Here is a 26544-nt window from a genome sequence, read left to right as displayed (position 1 = left end):
ATATATATATATATATATATATATATATATATATATATATAAAAACATGTGTGAATATAAAAATTCCAAAATGATATATAACTGTCCAACACTATGAAAACTGCATGTAATAGTGAAAAATAAATAAATATAATACTGTTTTATGAGTTATTGAGTTATTAGGGTCAATTTGATAAGTCCAGTACAGTTCTATCATAAAAATACCAATATAGTATGTATTAATATACAGTACAGTATCTTTAAAGTATCAGGCTGAAATCTGAAACTTTCTATTACAAATGGAATGCCTTATATTTCCTACCTACTCCACCTGCTGTTATTCCATTACTTCCTACCCGTGTTCGCTGACAACATGGTAGACATGAAGCCACTTCATCAATGGATACACTTAAAAAACACCATCATGGACGCCGATTGCCATTAAAAGAAATACAAAAACACTCAGATTGCGTACCGCCCTTAAGGAATCATTCGGTACCAAGAATGGTGTAATTATATTAGTAATGTGATGAATCTCATGACAAATGCATATAAATATAAATGATGTTGCAAGGACATTTGCAACCGGATATGAGGGTATTAAAACTAGAACACCATGTGTGTCGGCAGCCAGCCATATGTGGTACTGACAGACAAACAGTTCAAGGGAAATGCGGCCAAACCAGGCAAAAAATGAAGAGTAGCGAGTCCTCAGAATACCCACTATGTTGCGGAGAACAATGAAACCCAAGATCTGGAATTAAACATAAACATTAGTTTTTGTTTTATAAATGTTTACATCCACACACACTATAGTCATTGTATATGCCAAACTAATGGGCAGAAGGGAAAATGAGGTAACATGATTACCACATGCAAAATGTGGTAATCACATTTTGACAAATGTAACAAGAATTTATAAAATTTATAAACAATTATTTAAATTTGACACATCAAGAACAAATGGCAGTAAATTCAAGCTAAGAAAAATATGCTGAAAAAACCCAGCGTTGAATGTAATGAAATACAATTTTCTGGGTGAGCCCTGGAGGCTCCCTGGAGTTATCGGGCTAATGTGCAATACTTTAGACCATAGCAATAGTCAATTAAGTTCAGCCTACTAGGGACCACGAGCCAGAACCTGGCTCATGATGTGCTCCCTCAGAGACACAGGGAGCAATGGCCGTAGAAAACCGTGGTTGGGGGTTTTCCTTATCTGCCATCAACCGGGGTTAGGCACACAGGAAGGTAGGCATAACAAAACGCACCCCACATGGAAAGAAAATTTCAACCGAAAACCGAACCGAGGTAGAAATCCCTCAACTCTAAAGGAAAAACGCAAACGTCACACCACGCCGCCACACCGCGCTGGCTACATAACCTAAGTTTGGAGGCTAAGCATCAAAAGCAAAATGAAAATGATGACCGGAGGAATACCAGGGAGCCTCCTGGGCTCACCCATAAAATGACATTTCATTACATTCAATGCTGGTTTTCTGTGGGGAGCCCCCTACAGATCCGTAGAGCTACATAACCAATGGTAAGTAAAAAGAGGGATTTAGTTGGGAGGCAGCTGCCACACACTCAACTCAAAGGCGAGATAACTGGCTGCAACCCAAAGCAACATACACAAATGCCCAGGACCAGGAATATTAACCAAATAACGGGTGGCCAGGTACCTGTTCATCCTACAAAATCCCAGCGCCTGAATATCAGCCCAGAGCACGTTGCTGAAGACAGCAGCCAAAGCAGCAAACTTCCGAACGTAATGGGCACGAGGATAGACTGCAGGCTGGCTAAACTTAATAACCCTGTGGACGACCTGGGAGACCTGAGCTCTGGAAAGGAAACGAGGGAAACCAGATCTACCCAAAGCGCATCCCCCGGCCACAGAAGCCGAGGTGCGCAGGTAACGGCAAAGAGCTGCAACCAGACAACACATTATGCACCCCCGGCCTGACCAAACATCAATGACCCAAGGACCCATCTGGAAGGCAGCCATCTTGTTCTTCAAGAGAAAAGAAGGAGAAGGCTGCAACCGAACAAACTGACCACCAGGACCAAATGAGCAGAAACTCTTGCGTCGGTGGAGAGCATGAATCTCACCAACCTGACCCCCAGAGGCTAATACCAACAGAAAGAGAGCCTTGGCAAAACAATCTTGAATCGAAGGAGCCACCACGAACCGAGGAGAAGAGAGAGAGAGCACGCTGTCCAAGGACAAGGACGACACAGGCGGCGCATGAGCAGCCGCCTCCTGAAATATTTAACAGTGATAAATTCCAGGTACTCAGGTATGGCAAAAATAAGGAGCTGAAATATAATACAGGGTACAAAACACAACCGAATCTGCCCATAGTAGGAAAGTAGCATGTCAAGGATTGGGGAATAATGATGTCCGACGACCTAACGTTTAGAGAGGATAACAAAGCAAATATTGTGTCAGCCAGAAAAAGGATGGAATGGATTACAAAAACCTTCAAATCCAGAGATCCCATCACAATGGTTATACTCTTCAAATCACTTGTGTTGTCCCATCTTGAGTACTGCTCAGTACTCACTTCCCCCTTCAGAACAGGATAGATTGCTGAAATAGAGGGAATACAGAGAACATATACGGCATGCATGGACAAGATAAAGCACCTAAATTATTGGGATCATCTCAAAGCTCTCCAAATGTACTCGCTAGAAAGGAGATGAGAGAGATACCAAATAATATACACATAGAAAATACTGAAGGGCCAGGTCCCAAATCTAAACAGTGAAATAATAACGTACTGGAGTGAACGATATGGAAGAAAATGCAGAATAGAACCAGTGAAGAGCAGAGGTGCTATATAGTTCAACATCTTCCCGGTAAGCATAAGAAATATTTCCGGAACAACCGTGGACATCTTCAAGAAGAAACTAGACGGTTTTCTCCAAGGAGTACCGGACCAACCGGGCTGTGGTGGGTATGTGGGCCTGCGGGCCACTCCAAGCAACAGCCTGGTGGACCAAACTCTCACAAGGCAAGCCTGGCCTCGAGCCGTGCGTAAGGAGTAGAAGAACTCCCAGAACCCCATCAACCAGGCATCAACCAGCAGGCTGTAGGTGAAACAAAGCACGAGAAAGCTTACGGAACGGGGCAGAAGTGACATCCACCCTGAACGCAAGCAGGAGCAGATCCGCCAGCGCCATATGATACAAGGTGACAGTATCCAGCATCAAATGACTGTCTTGACTTTTTCAAGATCAAGAACTAGACAACCCGATCAGAAATAGAAGACAACTTATGAAGAAAGAGAAAATGGCGAAAAGAACGCCAGGAAACTTCATACTCTCACCAAGACAAAGCTTTCAGGTGGGACAACATCAACGAAGCCACCTGATCACCCTATAGACGGTGATAAACCCACATCAAAAAGACCAGATGTGAAGAGCGGAGGAGAAGACTGAACCAGCCATGTACCGGACTGGACCGATCTGCTGTCAGAGGCGGAGCTGCGGAAAATGCCCCGGGTTCGCACACCGAGTAACCAGCGCTTGAAACCAAAGCTTTGTCGGCCACCAAGATCTGAGAGTCATCCTACCACTAGGATGACTCTCCTGTGCTAGGACTCCAACAGAGCTAGAACCCGGAGCAACAGCCGGACCAGAAGAAAGAGGTACAGGTAACCCTACCCCGACCAGTCCTGCCGAAAGGTATCCATCGTGAACGCTCCGCGGTCAGGAAAGGGAGCCACATATCGGGTGATGCCGAGACCACGCAGATGCGAAGAGGTCCACGTGTGGCAGAGCCAACTGAAGGAGTCGGCATCGACCGTCCATTCTGTGGACACGAATCGAGACTGGCCATCCGCCATGACGTTGGACACTTCCCAGATACGAACCGCACGGAGAGCCAAACCTCGAGAAACCAGCAGATGAGTCACTCAAAAGCAACCAGCCCCAAAGAGGCAAGGACCGAAGAGAACCTGCTGCAGTTCAGGCAATGAACCACCGGAGAACAGTCTGAATGGAGGCACCTGGTTGAACCCTAAACAACCCAAACCCTACGAAGCGACAGCCAGACTGCCGTGAACTCCCACAGTGCTGTGAGCCCAACGGAAGGAAGGACCTCACAGCCCCTGGCCAGCACTAGTCACAAAACCCCAACGAAGAAACGACGTGTCCGAGAACATACCTGGTTTAAAGTATTGCACATTAGCCCGATAGCTCCAAGGAGCCATAGGGGCTCCCCACAGAAATGTAAATAAATGATGGATGGATGGAATAAACGAGGATAGTACTGCTATGCTACAACCACCGTGATACTGCAATTACATTTGCATAAAAAAATAAAAGCACAAAATTCACAAGATGGATGTTAAACTGTGAATTCTACATAATAAAAATTGGGTTTTATTTAGTTTCTTAAATGATAATACCTAAAATTCCCTTACAATTCTAACTTTACACATTTGTTTATGGTTGGCAAACAATAACATTACACAATAAATGAACATGCATACGTGAACATTTAAAAACTGAACATCTACTTACCGGCACCCACACCACATATGGGTGGATCTCATTGCAGTCTGGCTTGTTGGTGCAAATGAATGTCATGGTAGAATAGGAAGCAATAAAGACGGTGGCTACGAAGGATACCAGCAAGGCTAAACGACCACCCATTAAATTTGAACCGCTCTTATCATCTATAAGGCTATACTGAGCAAGACCATTGTACAGCAGTGAGAAGATCATACCATACAGCAGGCTGAGAACAAATATTTGGAATTACTGTATAGAAAATTAAATTATAATTTAGTTTTTATGAAAATAAAACTATTTTGCATAATGCCAAACAAAATGCAGAACTTTACCAAGAAAATACATCAACATGTTGGTAAGAAATACCTGTATCTGTCAAGCTGCCATCGGAACCACCACTCATGAATATCATCGTCTGTTGTAACAAATAATGCTTTCCAAGGTCGCATAACAAAAATCTTTTCAAAAAAGACCTGCAAAGGAAAAAAAACACTAAATAAATATATGCATGAAAATTTCTTCAAAACGTGCATCTTTTATTAATAAAAAAAGATACGGTACAGCTATATAGTAAGAATATTTCTAAGGGTATTAAAATACATATGGCATAATGGTCTTTTCTCAATTGTACAATAAGGTTTAAAAATGATGATCGAGCACACAGTGCTGTACTTGGTTGCGGTAAGTAAACGAGTTATAGAAAAGCCAAGACGACATCCAACACGGGGAAAAGAATAATAATAATAATAATAAAAAAAGACTTGCCTAGTTGTATCAAAGAGGAGCAAAAGATCTAGCTCTAGAGCTCCATTTCTCGGCTATTGTTCCTAGAGTATCTATAAGTACAATATTTCAGTAACTTTTCAGTACTCATCAAACTTGCTGTTTAAGCTGCAAATATCGCCATTTTCACCACCTCTACCTCAAGCACATTTCATTTGTTTATCACTTTCATTGCAAGCAGGTATTTCCCTACATATTTCTCCGGCTCATTTATGTTTCCAACTATCCACCTGTGTCCCATCATTCTGTTGTGCCTGAACTGGGAATGACTGCATTTCCCTTCAGCATCTGTTACACCATCACCCTATTGCCTCTTTATTTATCTCACTTCCAAAGTCATTACTTTACTTTAGTTCACTTAGCTTGTCCTCATTGCTTATTTCTCTTTCATGCAGAAATTTCTTTCAAAGTGAAATAAATTGTTCTAAGGCATTGCACATCTTGACCTCTTTTAATACATTAAAATACATTAAAACCTCCCCCCCAATATTGACTAACCTCTGACAGGAACAAAACGGTGATAAATCCTCCAAGGCCAACAAACTTAATGATGCTGTATAGGTAATTAAATGGTGAAGCTTCAGAATTTGCATGTGCAGGCCGAGTGATGCGTGGTGGTATTACAAGAGTAACGTGCATTACGGTGTACCAAAATGATATTAGTGGTACAAAATAGTAGAACTGGTAGGGTCGATTCATAACCAAGCAGAGTATAACTACCAGGAAGTTTATGCGAAACATTACCTGTAAATTAAAAGAAAATTTAGTAAGTCACACTGAACTTTAATTTAATGTATGTATACACAGTACAGCAATCTAAATACAGTAATAATGATTTTTTAAAGGTACATATGGTAAGCTAATAATTTCCATTTTCTAATTCAGTGAGAACTTTAGGCAATAATAATGTTTGCAAGCAAAAAGTTAAAAATAGAGATGTGATGATTTTGGGAAATACAGGTACAGTCCACATGAAAAGGTAATGTGTTTATTAGACACGATGCACCATGATTAAACATCCTGACACACAAACACTTCCAATATACAAACATGATCATTCTAAATGTTACATATGCATCAATTATGCAATAACCTAAACCACGTTCTGAACAGCTCAGAAAAGATAGCACATATTTATCATTCAGAATTTGGTTATCAAATAAAATAAAAACTATTTCTACATAAAGAGTTTTTAAAAATGACAGTCTTACAGCCTATATATCTGCCTATTATCTGGAACTCCTTCCCATTAGAAAGGCGGATCAAAATTAAAATGTACTGTAATCCCTTACAAGAATAAAAGTTCGCGGATTTTTCTATGTTGCAGCAGAAATTAATGATTATAATCTCACATGCTATAATGATGTCATACATGATTATTATTTATATACATATAATCACGTGCCCCAAAATAAAAGGTCAGTTAGGCAGGTATCGGTCAGTTATATTCTCTGGCAAGCTCCCACACTTCCAAGGACATTGTATAACCAGCACGTGTCAGCGTGCCCATTTCAAAGCCTCTAGCACAGACACTTTTCTAAATATCACTATCACGATCATTTGCAGGAAAGGAGGCACTGGAGAATTCTCAATCTCAAAACCTCTCCCATGCAACACTTAAAATCAGAGATACCACCAGGTAGATGACAAGTCACAATGACATGGCTGAAGAGTTGACACTCTACCCACAAACAAGATATCTAACTCCACTTGATAATGGTCCAAGATGGACTGAAACATCACTGTTTTTTCATTTTTAGATTTATGGGTTGGGTGTCTGTTACGGCCCTCTCGGGTCGCAACTGGGTTCTTACTCTGATGTTGTTAGAGGAAGGGAATCCGGCCCCAAGCCAGTAGTGGCTTTCAAGGGATGTGATCCGCAACGCAAGTAAATTAAAGGGGAAGGGAAATAAAGTCAAAAACTTAATATAATATAATTATCACCGTCACCAATAAATAAGATATAAACGATTACACGGGGGGGGGGGGGGGGTATAAACACTATAATACACGATGTAGTCTTCCTCTGAAGACCCTGGACGTTCACGGTGCCAAGCTCTTGGTGCTCTCGTGGCCTCACGATTAATCCTTCGAGAATCTTGAGTCTACCCCGGCCACAGGCCAGCCAAAACACAGTTCCACTGGGGGCACCGTCGTGGAGGCCGTCAACCACAAGTCCAGCAGATAGCTGGCAGGTTCCAAATCAGCGACGCTGGTTAGGCCACTCCACGAGCGATACTAGGGTCGCGCCCTAGTCAGGAGCCTCATGTGATACCACAGATCACTCTCCTTTCCACAACACCCCAGTGGTTAAGCGTCTCCACCAGTCAGTCCCGGGTATGACAATCCTTCAACTGCCGCTTCACAGGCAGGGTAACACCACAGTGTTCATCCGAGGGGCGACTCACAGCTGCTGCAGCAAACACTTGGTGATGAGACGGCTGCCTTGGGTAGACTGATCCAACTTCCACTACAGCAGTCCCAGGTCGACTCTGTAATCAGACACGTCATCAGTAACAGGGACACACTAAAGCACCTCACTTACAGGCTTAGACACAAACGCCCGACGTATCCATTCCCTAGATGGCGTTGCTGTCTAAGCTCCACCTCGCCAGAGGTCAGCAGCGGCTGTGTTACGAGCTAATCAGGACTGGAAACTAGCCCTTGTGGCCAGTACACCTCGTCCTCACCAGGTGTCGTCGTCCATTTGGAAGGGGTTTCGGGAGCTGACCCACAGATGGCGCGGTCGTCACTGCTCCGTGCTCGGACGTTGGGCTCGGGTCCGTAACAGTGTCAGACCACAAGGTACTTTAATACTCTGCTACTTTGAGATATATACAAGAGTTGTTACATTCTTGTACAGCCACTAGTACGCGTAGCGTTTCGGGCAAGTCCTTAATCCTATGGTCCCTGGAATACGATCCCCTGCCGCGAAGAATCGTTTTTTCATCCAAGTACACATTTTACTGTTGCGTTAAACAGAGGCTACAGTTAAGGAATTGCGCCCAGTAAATCCTCCCCGGCCAGGATACGAACCCATGACATAGCGCTCGCGGAACGCCAGGCGAGTGTCTTACCACTACACCACGGAGACTACTGTTAATTACCAACTGCTAGACTGCCTGGTCACCAACACCACCCAACGTCCACTATCGTCTCACTTTCAATCACTTTTCCCGGAATTATTTTCAGGTAGGCGAAGTATTTCACCTTAAGTGTTAATTGATTTATTCAGACATTCTGTTTCTTGTGTTGGTCTATAATACAACAGTGTATGGTTTCACTGTCCATGCATCCCACTGAAGCTTTTCTCAAACCAGCATGTGCACGATTCAATTGTCTTGAAGGTGTGTTCTGGTGGGCTGTTCTAAAGTTACTGTTCCTCATGAGGGTTGCTAAGTATCTTAACCCAGGCCCAGGCATTTAGGCTGTGCAGCCAAGGGCCATGCTCTCTTGGTTATTACCTAATCTGTCAGTCTTTGTAGTCCATAGGTCCACTTAGCTAGTACAGCCAGGCTGATCCAGTAACTCCAATAGAAACTTGTCACGGTCCCTCTAACTCCAGCTCATATAACTCCATACCTAGTTCTACTCTTTATTCTTACAACATAAACCATTATAAAACATTGCCTCCTTAAAAATATTTAAGTTTTCATCCTATTTTATTTATATTCTCTTTATATTCCACAAGGCTGTATGAGCTTGCCTGGACAGGTGCATTCTCAAGATCCAAGGAATCGAGATACACCATCCAAATTTGAATCTACTATCTGTAGTCATTTATGTGATACAAAGCAAAATGCACTTGACTGATCTGTACTGCATTACGAATATTACCGACATACAGGCATGTATAGAAATGTCTGGGCAGCCTATTCATTTTCACATTGTAGCACAAGTGAAAAATCAGTAAAATATTCCTTTGTACAGTCCAAAACATATACTGTATTGTATTTTGGAAAAGATGGCTAGTACAAAAAAAATGTATTAGGCAAGATTAATAACACGAGCAGATTTTTTATTTTAATATTTTTGGTAGCGTATGCATTTTCATATTTCTAATAAAGATCAATAAATTATACAGCGGTCGATTTTACTTCCAAATTAAGACAGCTTCTCACCTGACAGTACCGGACAATGCCCATGTCTCTGCCACTCCAATAGTAAGAGAAGTGACCATACCCTGTGAGGAACAGGTACGCAGACACAAGAACACGAACGTGCATGTATATTGGTAGAACCTGCGAGGCTCCAGTCATGTGATAAATGAGTATCACCAGCTGCATCCAACCTACGATGGAAGAACAGGTTATAAATAATGAATCAGACAGAACAATGGTTGTATTAAACCCTAAAAATTATAGTTAGGTTTTGATTGCTTACTCCTAAAAGTGCAGCTATCAGCAAAATTATAACCCTGGATAAACAAAAACATCATCTTAATTGTATTTTTTTATGAAATGATAAATCTGTATTATAAAATACATATCATATAATGCTTATTTTGGTGTGGACAAAAATGTCAACCCTTCAAACATATGTTAGCAGTAAGTTGTGATGGGTGCCAGGAACAAACAAAAATGATTTTGATGTAATTTTTCTATGTAAAATATATTCAGAAGTAGGTTATTTATATGCAAAAGTGAAAATAATATAAAAATAATATAAAAATAAATAAATAAATATATACATATATATGCAACAATGATCACAAAAACACTGATCAAGTATGCAGAATAACCACATGTGAAAAACTAGCATTTTCTATTTTTCACATGTGGTTATTCTGCATATACATATATATATACACACACACACACACGCACGCATGTATAGAGAAGATGAGTATATTGGGTTAGATAAGTATGGTCATCATCATTTGGTAATGAGGGACCAGGAGTTGAAGTCAGTCTGACTTTAAATTATTTTGTAGCCTCCCATGACTCCTGGGAGAAATCATTTGGCTATTGGAACCATACTGGTTTTCAAATAGATGTAAAACATAGATTTACATTTTCATTTAATGATGACCACATTGCACTAGACTAAACAATCAACACATGACCACACTTTCAGGACAATCAAAAAAAAAGTATCCTTAGGCTAGCCTATCTTGAACATTAATGATAAATTCATTTCCAAAGAATCATATGATGGTACAAGAAACAGGCACATCACATGTCAAGATAATTGAATCTAAATTGAAAGCTAAACATGATTTCATAAACACGAACAAATACTGGACTGCATACAAGATGCTTACCTTTCCATTCGTCTGTCATATCCCGGTGCAAGAGGCGTGTTTGTGACGTATCCTCCGTGAAGAACAGGCCAAGAGCAAACACATACCCCAAAGGCAACAAGAAGTTCAACTGAGAGAAGTATTTGTTTTCCTTCATGAACAAACTTGTTCTAGAAACCAGAAAACACTATATAAAAGTATAGAGGTTCGTAAACACTTTACCGAGATTACGATTAAAAATGAATTATTTGATGACCAAACCACACATCAGAAATTGAAGAAACAACGTTTTGGTCCATGCTGGACCCATTATCAAGTAGTGTATTTACCCATTATACTATACATTTTGCCAATATAAACAATTATACTTCAAATATTATTATAAAATGATGTTTTGTTAAATAGCATCAAAAAAATTTAACAAAAGTTTAAAATTTACATTAAGTACATAGCACCCAACAACTGTCCATGTCTATGCAATGTAAACAGGTTCCAATCTCTAACAACAAAGGTAAGGGGTGATTGTGGGGATCTATTACCTTAAATTCTTCCTGCATAAAAGATAGAATCTACCTTGGACTTTGCCAGGGTTTGTGTCTACCTAGAAAATGAACACATACCCCAGAAAAATGAGAGGAACAAACAAGTTGGAGTATGAAAGTGTTTAAAGTTTTTGTGAAGTCTCAATTGGACGTGTCATGCCAAGTGAGGATGCATCTCTGAGGGTCATTTGGGCTTTGAAAGCTTATCTCCAGAGCAACTCTTGCACCTTATATTTACTCTTCGGAAATAACTGTCAAGATCCTATGCTGCCAGTATCTGAATATTGCTTTATTTAATTGTTCTTGAATTCTATCTATACCATAGAGATTCTTAACCTAGGGAGTAACTGAAAATAACAGACCACTTCTTTATTTCATCCCTGCTTTTGTGATATGATGATTTCAAGCCAAAGGTTAACCGATGCCTAAATCAATACAAATGTGAATGATTCTTTTTTCATACTATCTTATTAGATCAAATACTCTAAGAATACACAATATAAAATCAATATACCTGTCACACAAAAAAAAATATCCCATGATGAGTCCAAGTTTTCCAAGGGCCATCAAGAAATCTTGAGAAGATGGATCACTTTTCTTCTTGGAAGCTTTGTTTCCCAAGACAAGAGACTGGGCAGAGTCTGAGCCAGCCGATGCCGACGTTTTGATACCACCATTAACGTGGTGAGAAACACAGAACCACTGCTTAACAGCCACAGCTATCAAGATAATCGGGCTGGAATATATGAACAAATCTCTTTACCAGAATACAGAAATAAATTGTTTAAATTTATTTAAATAACCTTCATTTTTGTTACAATCATCTTAACATTTATTAACGTACTGCAGTACTATCATTATAGTTTGAGTCTCAATGAATGGGTGATGGTAGACTGGTAAAGAATATTTAAGTGAATTAGAGATTAAAAAGAGGAGGAGGGCAGTAAAATGAGGAGACATGGTGAACATGTGAGGGAAGGTGGAAAGGTCAGGAGACATGGTGAACGTGTGAACAAGGGCAGGAAGATGAGGAGACACGGTGAACATTTGAACAAGGGCAGGAAGGCACGGTGAACATGTGAACAAGGACAGGAAAGTGAAGAGACATGGTGAATGTGTAAACAAGGGCAGGAAAATGAGGAGACACAGTGAACGTGTGAACAAGTGCAGGAAGGTGAGGAGACATGGTGAACATGTGAACAATGGCAGGAAGATGAGGAGATACTGAATAAAATCTTAATTTAAACCTTAAAATCTTAAAAAAGTGTGTTGGATGTTGAAAGCAAACCCTAATTACACAAAATTTTCACCCTCATCCCCAGAAATTCACATATTTTTTCCCCTATTTTTCAAAAGATAGGTCTGTGTCTGGTTTATGAAAACCACTCAACATTCAAAATGAAAATCAGCCTGAGAATTTTATAGCTATGTTCAATGGCCATCCCCACAGCACAACTAGGTGAGTACAGCCCAGACTCCTCTACCTGCTGTTGCCGTCATTTATGAAAATACATTTGAAACCATTTCCCATAATCTATGGATGAATTTTAGAGTGACATCTTAATTTCAACCTGTAATCTGATGGATATTTACCAAGTGCAGACAATTATAAAATTTTTCACCATTATCCCCCATTCTTTCCCATGGCATAGCCCCTGTATTATATTTCTCAACGGTAACACAGTTAGGTGATACAGTCGGGTTCATTCTCGACTCCCAATTAGGAAGTCCGAGTTCAAATCCCGGGCGGGACAGAAATGGTTGGGAGTGTTTCCTATCACCTAATGCTCCTGTCCACCTAGCAGTAAGTAAGTACCCAGGAGTCAGTCAGCTTGTTGTGGGGTTGCTTCCTTAAGGGGGGGAAAGGGGGGGGGGTCAGTAGTTTGACTTTTTGGGAGGGACATCTATGTAATTCTAACATGTATATATATACTCGCTGCCTGTCCCCCAACACAATCATTATTTGTGTAATCAAGCGTTTAACAGACTTTTGCCCTCCACATCTGTCCATGTTATTTAGTACACCTTTCTAACATCGCACGTCCTCCTGACACTGTCCCTCTCTAATATTCTTCCTCATGATCTTTAATGCTCATCTAGAAAAAAAGAAAGGTGTCAATAACTTCCCCCAGATGTTGAAGACTTCATAGACGCATTAGATATATTCATCAGATTGTATGACATTAATACACATTTGTGACACTGAATTATGAAGCATAATTTACCATAAATTTACAAATAACTGATGACAAGATATATTATTTTTGGATCGACAGTGAAAGAGCCTTATCTTGAGGTTATCTTGAGATGATTTCGGGGCTTTTAGTGTCCCCGCGGCCTGGTCCTCGACCAGGCCTCCACCCCCCCAGGAAGCAGCCTGTGACAGCTGACTAACACCCAGGTACCTCTTTTACTGCTAGGTAACAGAGGCATAGGGTGAAAGAAACCCTGCCCATTGTTTCTCGCCGGCGCCTGGGATCGAACCCAGGACCACAGGATCACAAGTCCAGCATGCTGTCCGCTCGGCCGACTGGCTTCCCGGCCTTAAAGACGTGAATAGATCAATGATTGTGGGGATCTATTACAAGTGAGTGTACAACTAGAATGTACAAGTGTGTGCTCTGTAAGTATTGTGTTCAAAACATATACAATGAGTCTCTGATGAATTTCTTTAAATAAAGTACCGTATACCCACCAAGAACACAGTGCAGCAAATGTAGCAATCTGGGTTATTGTTACAGCTTCTCTGGAGTTGCAGCAAGTACCATCATTGAAATTGAGATGGTCATTACAGTATAAATTCATTAGTATCTGCAAAGAAAAGCTATTGTTCATCAAATAAAGCCTTGCCGGTAACACAAATGCTGCAATTAAAAAGCAATCTGCATGTATTTAACACATCTTCTGATACATAAATGCAATTTTGTCCACTGCTGTTTAAATTATTGAACATGGCTAGACACGAGTTAAATGATCTGTCCAAAATAACAGTAAACTAGTCTCATGATTCGATGCAGAGTGTGATCACGAAAGATAACCCAATATATAAAGAGTGGCACAAAACATACAAGGGGGGTGCAATAGTTGTATGATAATGTACCATGTACAGGGGTTATAATGAGTTCACAGAGTACAATGAATACAGGCTGATGTAACAACAGTACAGAGTAACCTCAGTTATGCAAACCAATTCATACCTCCGGGTAACTGAAAATTTGAATAATCAAATAAAAAATTGAAAAGTAATTTTTTGTGACAATTTTGTTTTTAATTCATTATTTATTTTAAGACATGCTAAAAGTACCTGTAATTATATTTAAATAGAAATGTGCTATGTATATGTAGGAAACTAATGAAGTTATAAGATAATTGATAAAAATAAGTGTCCTCTGCAGCCAAAATTTACCGACACTTCATGGGTAATAGAGGGTGAAAAACAGTAATCAGATATGCTCTTGTTAATGGTGGAAAACTGGAAATTTCTATGTCTTCATAATCCAAGATTCCAGAAAATAAGGATCCGGATAAAGGGGGGTTCATTATATACTGTACACGACTAGTGAACATTACCCAAATAAATAAAAGGAATCAAACAATTGAATCTGAATCATAATAAGAGTGTAATAAGTAAAATGAGCATAAAGTATACAAACAGTAGAACATTAAGTTCAGAATATATAAGGAGTACGATTAATAATGAAGTTAGAGTATAATGATGAGAATAATGATAAAAATCTATGATGAAGAATGTAAGAATTCTAACCACAAGCCAAACACTATGGCTAAAACCACAAGCCAAACTGCCGTGGCAACTGCCTCCCTTACTCATTCAAGGTCAGGCACACTAAAATTTCTCCCCCAACAATACTGTTTGTGGTGTTATTACACTGTATACACACATTATATATAAGTATCTACATTTGTGTTCACCATAGAGAACCACTGAGTTGGTATGGTGAATGCAGACAATAACAGGTGGCCACACAGTTAGTGAACGACGCTATTTCCCTACCTCCCTCAGCATTACTCCTCCCACACAGAGCTAATTATCACAACAATCCTGCTATTATCACAATCCTGGTAATTTTTATTAGTCAGGGGTCATCTGTAATACTGTCATTGCTAAATAATAGCAGTTACATATTTATTTTGACATTTTTAGGCGATGCTGTGGTCACAAGCTGAACAGCAATGCTGTTAGCTCATGCTGCATGCGCCAGCCTTGGTTGCTCCCACAGTTCTGTGGCTCTCACACCAGAGAATATTGCCCACGATTTTTTTTAAACATGGCGTCTGTTTACAAGAGCCCAGAGGAAGCTGATGTGAACCCTGTGTAGCCATTTGAATTGTGTCTGGCACCCTATGGGGTATATATATATATATATATATATTTGTGAAGTCTTTGAAAATGTAATAAGTTTTACGAAACGCGCCCGTGTCGCGTCTGCGAGGCACTACACATCAAGAAGTCAACACCAGCAATCAACAGCCAATTATTGCACAACTATATTCTACCCACCTCAAGACTCCGCTCCAATATAGAAGCATCAAGAAATATGGACCAATAGGCTTTCTACAAACACTTCTATTCAATATCCATTGTTTCGTGTTCTGTCTTGTGTTGATACTTTTAATACCCTATTAATATCCTCTAATGCCACATCATCCTTCCCACCTCACTCAAATGTAATGCCACATCACCCTTCCCACCTCACTCAAATGTAGATATAAAATCAGGGAAACGCAAGTTCTAATCAGTTGTGTATTTGTGAAGTCTTTGAAAATGTAATAAGTTTTACGAAACGCGCCCGTGTCGCGTCTGCGAGGCACTACACATCAAGAAGTCAACACCAGCAATCAACAGCCAATTATTGCACAACTATATTCTACCCACCTCAAGACTCCGCTCCAATATAGAAGCATCAAGAAATATGGACCAATAGGCTTTCTACAAACACTTCTATTCAATATCCATTGTTTCGTGTTCTGTCTTGTGTTGATACTTTTAATACCCTATTAATATCCTCTAATGCCACATCATCCTTCCCACCTCACTCAAATGTAATGCCACATCACCCTTCCCACCTCACTCAAATGTAGATATAAAATCAGGGAAACGCAAGTTCTAATCAGTTGTGTATTTGTGAAGTCTTTGAAAATGTAATAAGTTTTACGAAACGCGCCCGTGTCGCGTCTGCGAGGCACTACACATCAAGAAGTCAACACCAGCAATCAACAGCCAATTATTGCACAAATATATATATATATGTACATATATACGCCATGTGCACGGTGGGACATGTTACTCATGGTGTACATATACGCCATGCGCAGTTTACGGATTAATTGATGCTGGTCTATAATACAGTGCTTTATATGTATCCCCCCCTTGAATATTGGAACTAAATTTGCACTTTCTTCAAATTTTTGAAAGCTCTCCAGTCTTTAGTGTTATGTTAGCTAACTACATTTGCAACTTCATAGATGTAATGCGACATGTTAGCGAGTGATCATTTCAGTAGGCAGCTGACGGCGGGAAGGGTGGGATCTAAAAGCTGAAGCTCGATCCTGCAGCACAAATAAGCGAAACCCACCCAGATGTATTGAGCACAAATAAATTTCCATGTTTACTGTTTGGTAAGGTAATAGGAATGAAGAGATGGATTGAACGACGAGAAGGCCTAGATAGGAGGAATGAATTGAAAGCAAGACATGCAAGGATGGGAGTTGGTGCACACACACTCGTGCCCGAACATGCACACAAATTTAGGGTTTTGCAACCAAGGTTTATTATAAATGCAAATACATACTGAATCTTTTACATAAAACTTATAAATACAGTACAATGGTTGGGCACAAAAATCAGGAAAAACAATTTGAACCACCACATAAATGGCACATATACTAAGAATCAATTAGCTAGAGAAGACAATATTTACCAACATAAGCTTGCAGCTTCAGCTTTGTTCACAATGTAATCCAACATCTCATTCATATACTCCACACTCGCTTCGGAGTATCTGAAGACATAAGTAACTAATTTCCTATGAGTTATTGAGATTTGGGTTATCGAGTGATCACTATGCACTGGCTGATGTTAGTGTAAATAGTTTATGGGGCATGGGTACAAAAAGTCAACTGAACTTACCTGTGTATCATATTTTATTGTTACTTCTCCAGCATGTATGCCATCAGAAAAGCCTCCAATACTTCCCTGAGCTACTAGTCGTGAGCTCGACCATATGCGCACCTTTGTGTTGTAAAGAACCTGCAGATTTTTGTTAATACTGTTACAATTCTATAGTGTGTAATTATCATACACGTCAATGATTTATCATTCATACTCATTCCCTGTGATTAGCACGATTACCTGAAAATCAGGTAGCTATTGCAATCAATAGAAAATTTTGAAGCCTTTTTAAATTATAATCACGTAAGTACAGGATGAAGTTCGAGCCAAATGTATGGATTTTTGGATTGCAATTTTTGCTTTATTATGCAATTAAATTTTGTGGATGGAAAGTGGTAGATTATTTAGTAATACTATACAGTAATGTACAGTATTATAAAAAATATTTATTTAGAGAAGCATGAAAAAGACAAATATCAGAAGTCTTAGGAATACATTCTATTTTCTCCATACTAAGATAACTTTGGTCTGCATGAGATCTTCCAGAAATGATTGTACTGTGGAGATTACTTATACAGTATACAACATAATATTTATGGGTAACATATCTCCTCAAACAGCATGTCATACTATGCCCTCTTATAGCACATGAAAATTGAACTTGTCTACAAATCACACATGACACCTGTTTACCTCCATAGCTGCCATGTTATAGAGATCCAGCTGATCATTGGTTATGGCGAGTCTCTCGGGCTTCAGTCTCTCGGGCACAACTGGATCTTGCAACATCCACAGCAACTGGGTTCTGTTGCCTATCTGGTGTAAGGCCTGTCAACAATTGAAAATAAGAGTTATAAATGATAATTTTCAAGTTTGTAACTAAAAAATATTAAATTACCTCCCCTCACACCCCATTAGGGGGTAAAATGGAGCAAACATAGTACTGTACAGTAATGATGGCTGCAAATGGCTTAGACCATTTGCAAACAAATCTGTAAATAAATGTATATCTCACCAGATATAAACCCAAAATGCTATGGCTTTACAAGAATGCAAGAACTCTTGTATATATAAATAAAATAATAAAGGATGACAAAGAGAAACCCACAGAGAGGAATAACACAAACTTACCGACGAGAGAATTGTAAGATTTTTTTTATACTCCTCTAGAGCCAGAGCTGAGCCATTAAAAATCTTGATGCTGTGTGTGGCACTTCCCATCACTATCAGCTTGGGTAAGGACTTTTTTCTCTGTAAAGAAAATGTATATACAGTATCTGTTATATCTATGTATCTGTTATACATAGATAAAAGATATATATAATTGCAACAATTTATTTAAAAGTGCACATGCAATTACATTTAAATGCATAAAATGAAGTAGGTTTTCATTCAGGGCATTCCAGTGCCAATCTAACAATCAGTTCCGAACACTGATGGCAAATCCAATTTTCTATTGCATTTTATATTTTACTTTTCTTTGCCATCCGCCACCAAGGCAAATAACTTTTTAAAATGGGTTGTACAGTAGTTAGGAGCGAGGAGCACACAATACTCCAATTCATCACAGAGAAAAGTCACTCACCACAACACGAAGATGAAACTAACCAACACGGTAATGATAGTAGAGTATATGTATGAATAAACAACACATTATAGTCTAATACAACACGTATCTCACATACTAAGAGCAATTTTAAATGTGAATATAATTTTGATGTCAGGCCTCTCCTCTAAAGGAAAAGCCTAACCTCAGGGTGAAGATTAGAAACGATGTCCAAGATTTCTCTCAAATTTCAAAAACTCTTGCTATAGCTTATAATTGGCTACAGTTTATATTCATGCAACTATGGCACTATATACAATGTTTCTAACCATTGCCAATTATTAAATAAACAATCAGATAACTACTACCTTTAACTGGCTAAGAAGCTTGACTACATGTTGATCCATCAGGGGCCTCCACAGGAACTCTATATTAAGGTGTAGGTTGGTGTCATTGTAGCGCATATCTTCGTGCATTGCATCGGGAAACTTCGGATGTGTCACTGCAATCTGTACAGACATGCACACAAAGAAAAAATGCTCAGTACATTTCCATAAAATATCTATACAAGGAATAAGGAAAACCAGACTACTTTCCCAAGATAAGGTTATTATCAGGCGAAAGCACAAAGTTAGTATGACTATTGCACCCAGTACAACACTTGAATATGAAGTCAGACTAATAGGTGGGATATAAAGATGGAGTGAAGGAATGATGCTCAACCATTTGAACCAATGGGAATTGAATATGGAACCTACATGAAGCAAGGCTGACATTGTACCAACCAATCTAAGTAGATGGACTAATGTATTTTTTTAGAAGCACAATTAAGGTAGAAATGTTTTGCCACAATTGGTCAAAGGAGGTATTTCTGGCCTTGTATGCCAGTAATAATAAAACATGGCTACAAGTATTTAAAAAGTTTAAGAACAACATTCTGAAATTAAAAAAAGAAAAGCTGAAGAACACTAATAAAAAAAGAAAAGTCCTAGCTATCTCGACAAACAATATGACTAAAGACTAAATGTTCTGAATGCATGAATGCAGACAATTGACAGTGGTATCCCAGGCACCTATATCAGGCATATCATAATGCAGAAAACACACACAAACAAAATGTAATTATCACCTCTTCTGAACAAATTATAATAAGGACATACAGAGAGAGAGAGAGGAGGAAGAGGGAGGGTATAATACTTGTGGTTGAATCATAATTTGTGCTTGATTGTGGTGGTTAGGAGAGGGTGAAAATAAACTCATTCTTTAGTTTATTTTCTTAAATATCTTACTGATAACAGATAAAACTATTAATCATAAAAGTTGTCTTGAGTAACATTTAGAAAACACTGTCATGATATTTTGAGACCATTACCATAAGGAAAAATGAAGTCAAACATAATCCAGATTACCTGTTTAACCATAGCGAGATACAACTGCCTTATTCTGGAGTCTCCTACAAACAAAATGTGATTGTCTTGCTTAAGAAAAGCAACATATCTCATGCACCTTCGACTATCTCTGAAATACAAAAAATAAAAATAATAATTAGAGATACAGCAGTTACATATAATTACCGACTTTAAAAATTTGTAGTTAAATTTAAAATAACTACAAAAATTGATGAATGGAGCTTGTTTGGTGTATCCTAGTTATACAAAATACAACTAAAACTGGTAGTGGAAGGTAAACTGCAGAATATACTCAAACAAACAGATGGAAAATAAATTAGAAGAGTTTTAAAAACAAAATTCCACTGTTGAAAGAACATACTGTACAGAAAATAAATTCAGCCAAAATTATCTCGGCTATTATAAAATATGAATGAGCACACGTTGTTGTATGCATACACAATGCACAAAATGAAGAGATACTGAAATCAAAATTTAAAAAAAATAGATACTGTACTACAGTTTGATCATGGGCTATCAAAATGGGTATCAGGATATTCAAAATGGGTATCAGGATATAAATAGTGGCACAATGATCACAGGATGCAGAGGCAGTATAGTGAGATAAATTTTGTATAATGAACACAGGCTATAACAAGGGAGAACGGGAGAAGGTGTAGTTGTGTGGCAGAAATGTCTGCAAGATTCGAGCATCAATTTACAAATATTTTGTCGTTCAATGCAATGATTCTGTTCATTTTTATAACCACATTTACATTTTATTCTTAATCTAGGTGCACAGATAAGCTAAATTGTACTTATTTAAAATGAAATTTCTTAAAACCATTGAAACTGGCTTTAGATATTAAGTGATGAGACAAATTTATAATACTCTCATAAAAGGATGATCAACACCTAAAATACCTTCCTTAATGGCAATACAGTTCCAACTGGAAATAGGTAATTTAGGCAATAACAGGAAAAATCATCAAGCCAATTTACTGGAAAGAATCATTTAAAAGAGTTCTTGATATACTGTACCTTTTAAAAGTAAATGTGGAATATGGAAAAATAAAGAAACAAATGCAAAATAAACATATCTTCCTTGATCATATAGTATGCCCGAAACGCTTTGCGTAATAGTGGCTTTAGCCATTGTATGTACTAGCTCTACCTATAAGTCAAACAATCCTTGTAAATATTTTTTGTATGTATGTACCTTACCTAAATAAAATTGTATTGTATTGTATTGTATGTATATATTTAACTATTGGCATACTTACGTATTAGAGTATGTATGGAGCATACAGCCATAGGGCTGCCACACCAACGCACCCTGAAACCTCCCATCTGACAGTAATCTTTGGCACGAATCCCCACCTGAAAAACAAAATACAAGTATTGTACACATTTGTAATCGTTACAAAAAATGCATTATATATCTGTATACAAAAGTATACATTGTACTGCACTGTACAATGCCTACACAAGTTTATCATCTGCACTTCTAGGTGACACGCTCTCTGCAATATCAGGATCTGCGTGAATAAAATGTTTTCCCTTCAAAATGTGAAGGAATGATAAAATTGTACCCACCAAAATTAAAACTGTTGGTCTGCTTAATGTCTTTAAAATATTTTAATAATTTTGCATATTATTACTATGTATTATATACAGTACAGTACCTGTATTTATTATTATTATTAATTCTTTATTATTACAATACAGTATTACAGTATTATTATTATTATTATTAATAACTAGCTGTACCCGGCCATGCGTTGCCGAGCCACAGCAACCTTCCCCCGTTTCCCAATCCTCCCCACCATTCCCCCTTACCCCATTCTCTCGTCCTCCCAATCATTCCCACCTCCCCTGTTCCCTCGTCCTCCCCACCCTCTCCCACTCCCCTGTCCTCTCGTCCTCCCAATTATTCCCACCTCCCCTGTTCCCTCGTCCTCCCCACCCTCTCCCACTCCCCTGTCCTCTCGTCCTCCCTATCATTCACCCCTCCCCAGTCTCCTCATCCTCCCCAACATCCCCAACTCCCCTGTCCCCTTGTCCTCCCCACCATTCTCCATTCCCCTGTCCTCTCGTCCCCACCATCCCCAACTCCCCTGTCCCCTCGTCCTCCCCACCATTACCCCCTCCCCTGTCCCCTCGTCCTCCTCACCATTCCCCACTTCCTCGTCCGATCCATTCCCAAATGATCTGGTGTTCCCATAAGAAAATTGGGAACATCAAATGATCTGATGTTCCAATCACTGAAATAAGAAAAACAAAACACTAAATGAAAAAAAACTATACTCATGAAATGAACGGTATGGTAAACAACACAGCTCAGTTCCAATGCAATGTCACACAAAGAGAGAGAGAGAGAGAGAGAGAAGAGTTATCAGAGCCCTGATCATGATTAGTGGATAGTACATGATAGTAATAACAAACACCTGTTCCACTATAGACCACACCTGTGAAGATTACCTGGTTAAGTTTCATGACTACCACCACCACCTCCCTCTCCCCCCCTTCTCTCTCTCTCCCTCCCTCCCTCCCCCCTTCCCTCTTCTCTCTCCCTCCCCCTTCCCTCTTCCTCCCTCCCCCTTCCCTCTCCCTCCCCCCTTCTCTCTCCCTCCCCCCTTCTCTCTCCCTCCCCCCTTCTCTCTCCCTCCCCCCTTCTCTCTCCCTCCCCCCTTCTCTCTCCCTCCCCCCTTCTCTCTCCCTCCCCCCTTCTCTCTCCCTCCCCCCTTCTCTCTCCCTCCCCCCTTCTCTCTCCCTCCCCCCTTCTCTCTCCCTCCCCCCTTCTCTCTCCCTCCCCCTTCTCTCTCCCTCCTTCTCCCTCCCCCTCCTTCTCTCTCTCTCTCTCCCTCCCTCCCTCTCCCTCCCCCCTTCTCTCTCTCTCTCTCCCCCTCTTCCCCCTTCTCTCTCTCTCTCCCCCCTTCTCTCTCTCTCCCCCTCTCCCCCCTTCTCTCTCTCTCTCTCCCCCTTCTTTCTCTCTCTCTCTCTCTCTCTGTCCCCCTCTCCCCCCTTCTCTCTGTCCCCCTCTCCCCCTTCTCTCTCTCTCTCTCTCTCTCTCTCCCCCCTTCTCTCTCTCTCTCTCTCTCTCTCCCCCCCTCTCCCCCCTTCTCTCTCTCTCTCTCCCCCCTTCTCTCTCTCTCTCTCTCTCTCTCTCCCCCCTCTCCCCCCTTCTCTCTCTCTCTCTCTCTCTCTCTCTCTCTCCCCCCTTCTCTCTCTCTCTCTCTCTCTCTCTCTCTCTCTCTCTCTCTCTCTCTCTCTCTCTCTCCCCCCTTCTCTCTCTCTCTCTCTCTCTCTCTCCCCCCTTCTCTCTCTCTCTCTCTCCCCCCTTCTCTCTCTCTCTCTCTCTCTCCCCTTCTCTCTCTCTCTCTCCCCCCCCTTCTCTCTCTCTCTCTCCCCCCCCTTCTCTCTCTCTCTCTCTCTCTCTCCCCCCCTTCTCTCTCTCTCTCTCCCCCCCCTTCTCTCTCTCTCTCTCCCCCCCCTTCTCTCTCTCTCTCTCCCCCCCCTTCTCTCTCTCTCTCTCCCCCCCCTTCTCTCTCTCTCTCTCCCCCCCCTTCTCTCTCTCTCTCTCCCCCCCCTTCTCTCTCTCTCTCTCCCCCCCCTTCTCTCTCTCTCTCTCCCCCCCCTTCTCTCTCTCTCTCTCCCCCCCTTCTCTCTCTCTCTCCCCCCCTTCTCTCTCTTTCCCTCCCTCCTCTCCCCCCTTCTCTCTCTCTCTCCCCCCCTTGTCTCTCTCTCCCCTCCCCTTTTCTCTCTCTAGTTTTATATAAAAATCCCTTGATGTTTCTCATTGTCCCGCAGCATCTCCAACCATCCTCTCCCCTCCAAGAAAAATAATAGATGCCAATACTGTATGATGATTATTAAAGAAAATAGGTGACAAGTGAAGAGTAAAAGGAGGGGTAATGAAAGGCAAGTAAAAATCATAATAAAACAACAGACAACTGGTATTACAGAGTCCCGGATCTAGTACAGGTGGCTGGGGGCGCGAGCTGCACACCCCATAGTGGCGGCTCCCACCCACAGCCACCACTGTCACCATCAATTTCAAGAGTGGTGCAGTAAATTAGTACATCTCATGACAGGAGCTACCCTCCAGGGGATAACAGTCCTCTTGTGAAATAAGTGCAAGCCATATTTTGCCAGTGTATCTATTGTGTTCTGTAGTTTCAAAGGAACAGCTAGGGGTGGGAGGGGGGGGGGGGAAGATACTGTAAACCCAACCTTATGGAAAAGGTTTATGTCACTAAAGGATCACATGAATCAGGAGCAAAGGAATGCCGTTAGCATAGTAGAACTTAAAGAAAGCTTGGATAAACTAGTGAGAGGCATGCAGGCAGGGGGTTGCAGGGGGTCTCCATCTTCCCCCTCCCCAGGCTCTCCCACCACCATCTCCCTAGGCTCTCCCACCACCATCTCCCTAGGCTCTCCCACCACCATCTCCCTAGGCTCTCCCACCACCATCTCCCTAGGCTCTCCCACCACCATCTTCCTAGACTCTCCCACCACCATCTCCCTAGGCTCTCCCACCACCATCTCCCTAGGCTCTCCCACCACCATCTCCCTAGGCTCTCCCACCACCATCTTCCTAGACTCTCCCACCACTTGGTGAATGCTGGCCCCAGGAGACTCATAGCCAAACAAATGAATATTTGTAAATGCCAAGGTAAAGTAGCCAGTATATCTGGCCACTGCACTAAGTTATTGATGTCCAATATATTTATATTTGGGAAAAAGTGCTTTAAAAAGACACACTGGTGTATGTATCGCAACCACCTTTTACACGAGGGATCAGCTGGCTGTGCATCGTCATCTAGGCGATCCCTTTCCAGGTACTTTCAAATGCATTTACTATTAACATTTGGGCATTTACATGCATCTGGGGACCAGTCTTTTCAGGTTACAGGGTCGAACGCTGCAGAGTAGTGTATATAGATTCCAATGGATGAAGAGACTAGCAAATGGTAAAAAGAAGAGAGAACAATTTACTGCTACATGTATTGCAAAGAAGTCCCCCCTATCCCCACCAATGTGTTTGTGAATAGTTTATTGCAAGATAAACCAATTAGCCATATCAGGAGTTCTAATGTTGACAACCATCATACAATAACAATCGAACTAATTCAAATGCAGTACCATTCAACCTCCAGAAACATCAACACAAGGGTCTATACTCGGCCTGTTCTCGTGATTTGAAACTGCAAAAATGCAATGCTTTTTGCCAAACCGGAGACATTTAAACCTATTTAGACCATCAAACATATCAAACCCATTTCTCAGAAAACAACATTAGGGTGCAATAACAATTTTAACAACTCTACCTTTTAGGAGGCTTGGACGAGTCCGTTAAAAATGTGACGTATTAGACGAGAGGACAGACGGGGTATATCAGACGAGAGGACAGACGGGGTATATCAGACGAGAGGACAGACGGGGTATATCAGACGAGAGGACAGACGGGGTATATCAGACGAGAGGACAGACGGGGTATATCAGACGAGAGGACAGACGGGGTATATCAGACGAGAGGACAGACGGGGTATATCAGACGAGAGGACAGACGGGGTATATCAGACGAGAGGACAGACGGGGTATATCAGACGAGAGAACAGACGGGGTATATCAGACGAGAGGACAGACTAGATGAAAGGACAGACGGGTATATATTAGAGGAGACAACAGACGAGTATATATAAGAAGAGACAACAGACGGGTATAGTGTACACTATTATTATTACAGCTACAAGAACCAGGAGCTGAAGGACTTGCCATCAACTGCATGCAGGAAGCCATGGTAGGTGATGAAGCACACCACTACTCCAGCCGCTATGATCTTGGCAATCTTCGAGTTGACATACAAGTTGAGCTCCTCTATGACGGGGAGCTGCAGCTTGGGGGAGGCGACGAGGGTGTCGGCGGCGGCAGCATCCTTCCCTGCCATGGTAGCGGCGGCGCCAGTGTGTGGCAGCCGCTCCCGTGGAGACGTAAACAAACCCCTCGCCTGACAGCCGTGTCGACGCGGCGCCTCACGCTCCACTCACCAATCACAACCCCTCACCTGCCTCATCGACCATTCATAATCCCTAACCCGCCTCGCTGGGCTTGTGATTGGTTACCGTTCAACTAATATCAATTCACTAAACGCACTTCCTTAATTATCATTGGCTCATTCTGCATTAGAAGCGAATTACGTCAATTTCTTTTCTATTTTCCTCAAAGTACAAGAAACATTTCTATTATCTAAACGTCACATAAAAACACCGCATATTTATGTTTAAGGTGTCACAAATATAAAACAAATTTACAAACGTTCGAATAAGCTAAATAGAGTACAAAATATCATTAAGGGAAGGACAATCACATATGCAACTCAACTCCAATAGCTACATTATTCATATGCGAAAAGAGTA

At 40.8% G+C, this 26544-nt stretch overlaps 1 protein-coding gene across 1 annotated transcript; it reads right to left on the bottom strand.

Annotated features, from left to right (window-relative positions):
- Positions 1 to 207: 207 nt before the first annotated feature.
- On the bottom strand, positions 208 to 26161 carry LOC123766890 (N-acetylneuraminate (7)9-O-acetyltransferase). Its single transcript, XM_045756346.2, has 15 exons — positions 25904 to 26161; positions 21409 to 21505; positions 20147 to 20255; positions 19106 to 19246; positions 18323 to 18442; positions 17885 to 18019; positions 17210 to 17329; positions 13757 to 13872; positions 11576 to 11797; positions 10541 to 10689; positions 9399 to 9568; positions 5776 to 6021; positions 4861 to 4967; positions 4504 to 4720; positions 208 to 733 (listed from the first exon to the last, which is right to left on the bottom strand). The coding sequence occupies exons 1-15, from the start codon at positions 26073 to 26075 to the stop codon at positions 389 to 391; spliced, it is 2466 nt and encodes an 821-aa protein (XP_045612302.2). The 5' UTR covers positions 26076 to 26161; the 3' UTR covers positions 208 to 388.
- Positions 26162 to 26544: the final 383 nt, after the last annotated feature.

This window comes from Procambarus clarkii, chromosome 60, assembly GCF_040958095.1.
Source record: "Procambarus clarkii isolate CNS0578487 chromosome 60, FALCON_Pclarkii_2.0, whole genome shotgun sequence".
NCBI classification, from domain to species: domain Eukaryota; kingdom Metazoa; phylum Arthropoda; class Malacostraca; order Decapoda; family Cambaridae; genus Procambarus; species Procambarus clarkii.
The sequence above is the reverse complement of the archived record's forward strand: the minus strand, read 5'-3'. Positions and strand labels throughout refer to the sequence as shown.

What these genes read in the sequence shown, in the direction of transcription:
- LOC123766890 (XM_045756346.2), bottom strand. Translation starts at nt 26,075, where the DNA reads ATGGCAGGGAAGGATGCTGCCGCCGCCGACACCCTCGTCGCCTCCCCC. An exon ending in ATCTCGCTATGGTTAAACAG is followed by an intron (nt 19,247 to 20,146) that starts GTAATCTGGATT and finishes ATGTCTGTACAG; the next exon opens with ATTGCAGTGACACATCCGAA. An exon ending in CCGTTTTGTTCCTGTCAGAG is followed by an intron (nt 4,968 to 5,775) that starts GTTAGTCAATAT and finishes TTTCCTTTGCAG; the next exon opens with GTCTTTTTTGAAAAGATTTT.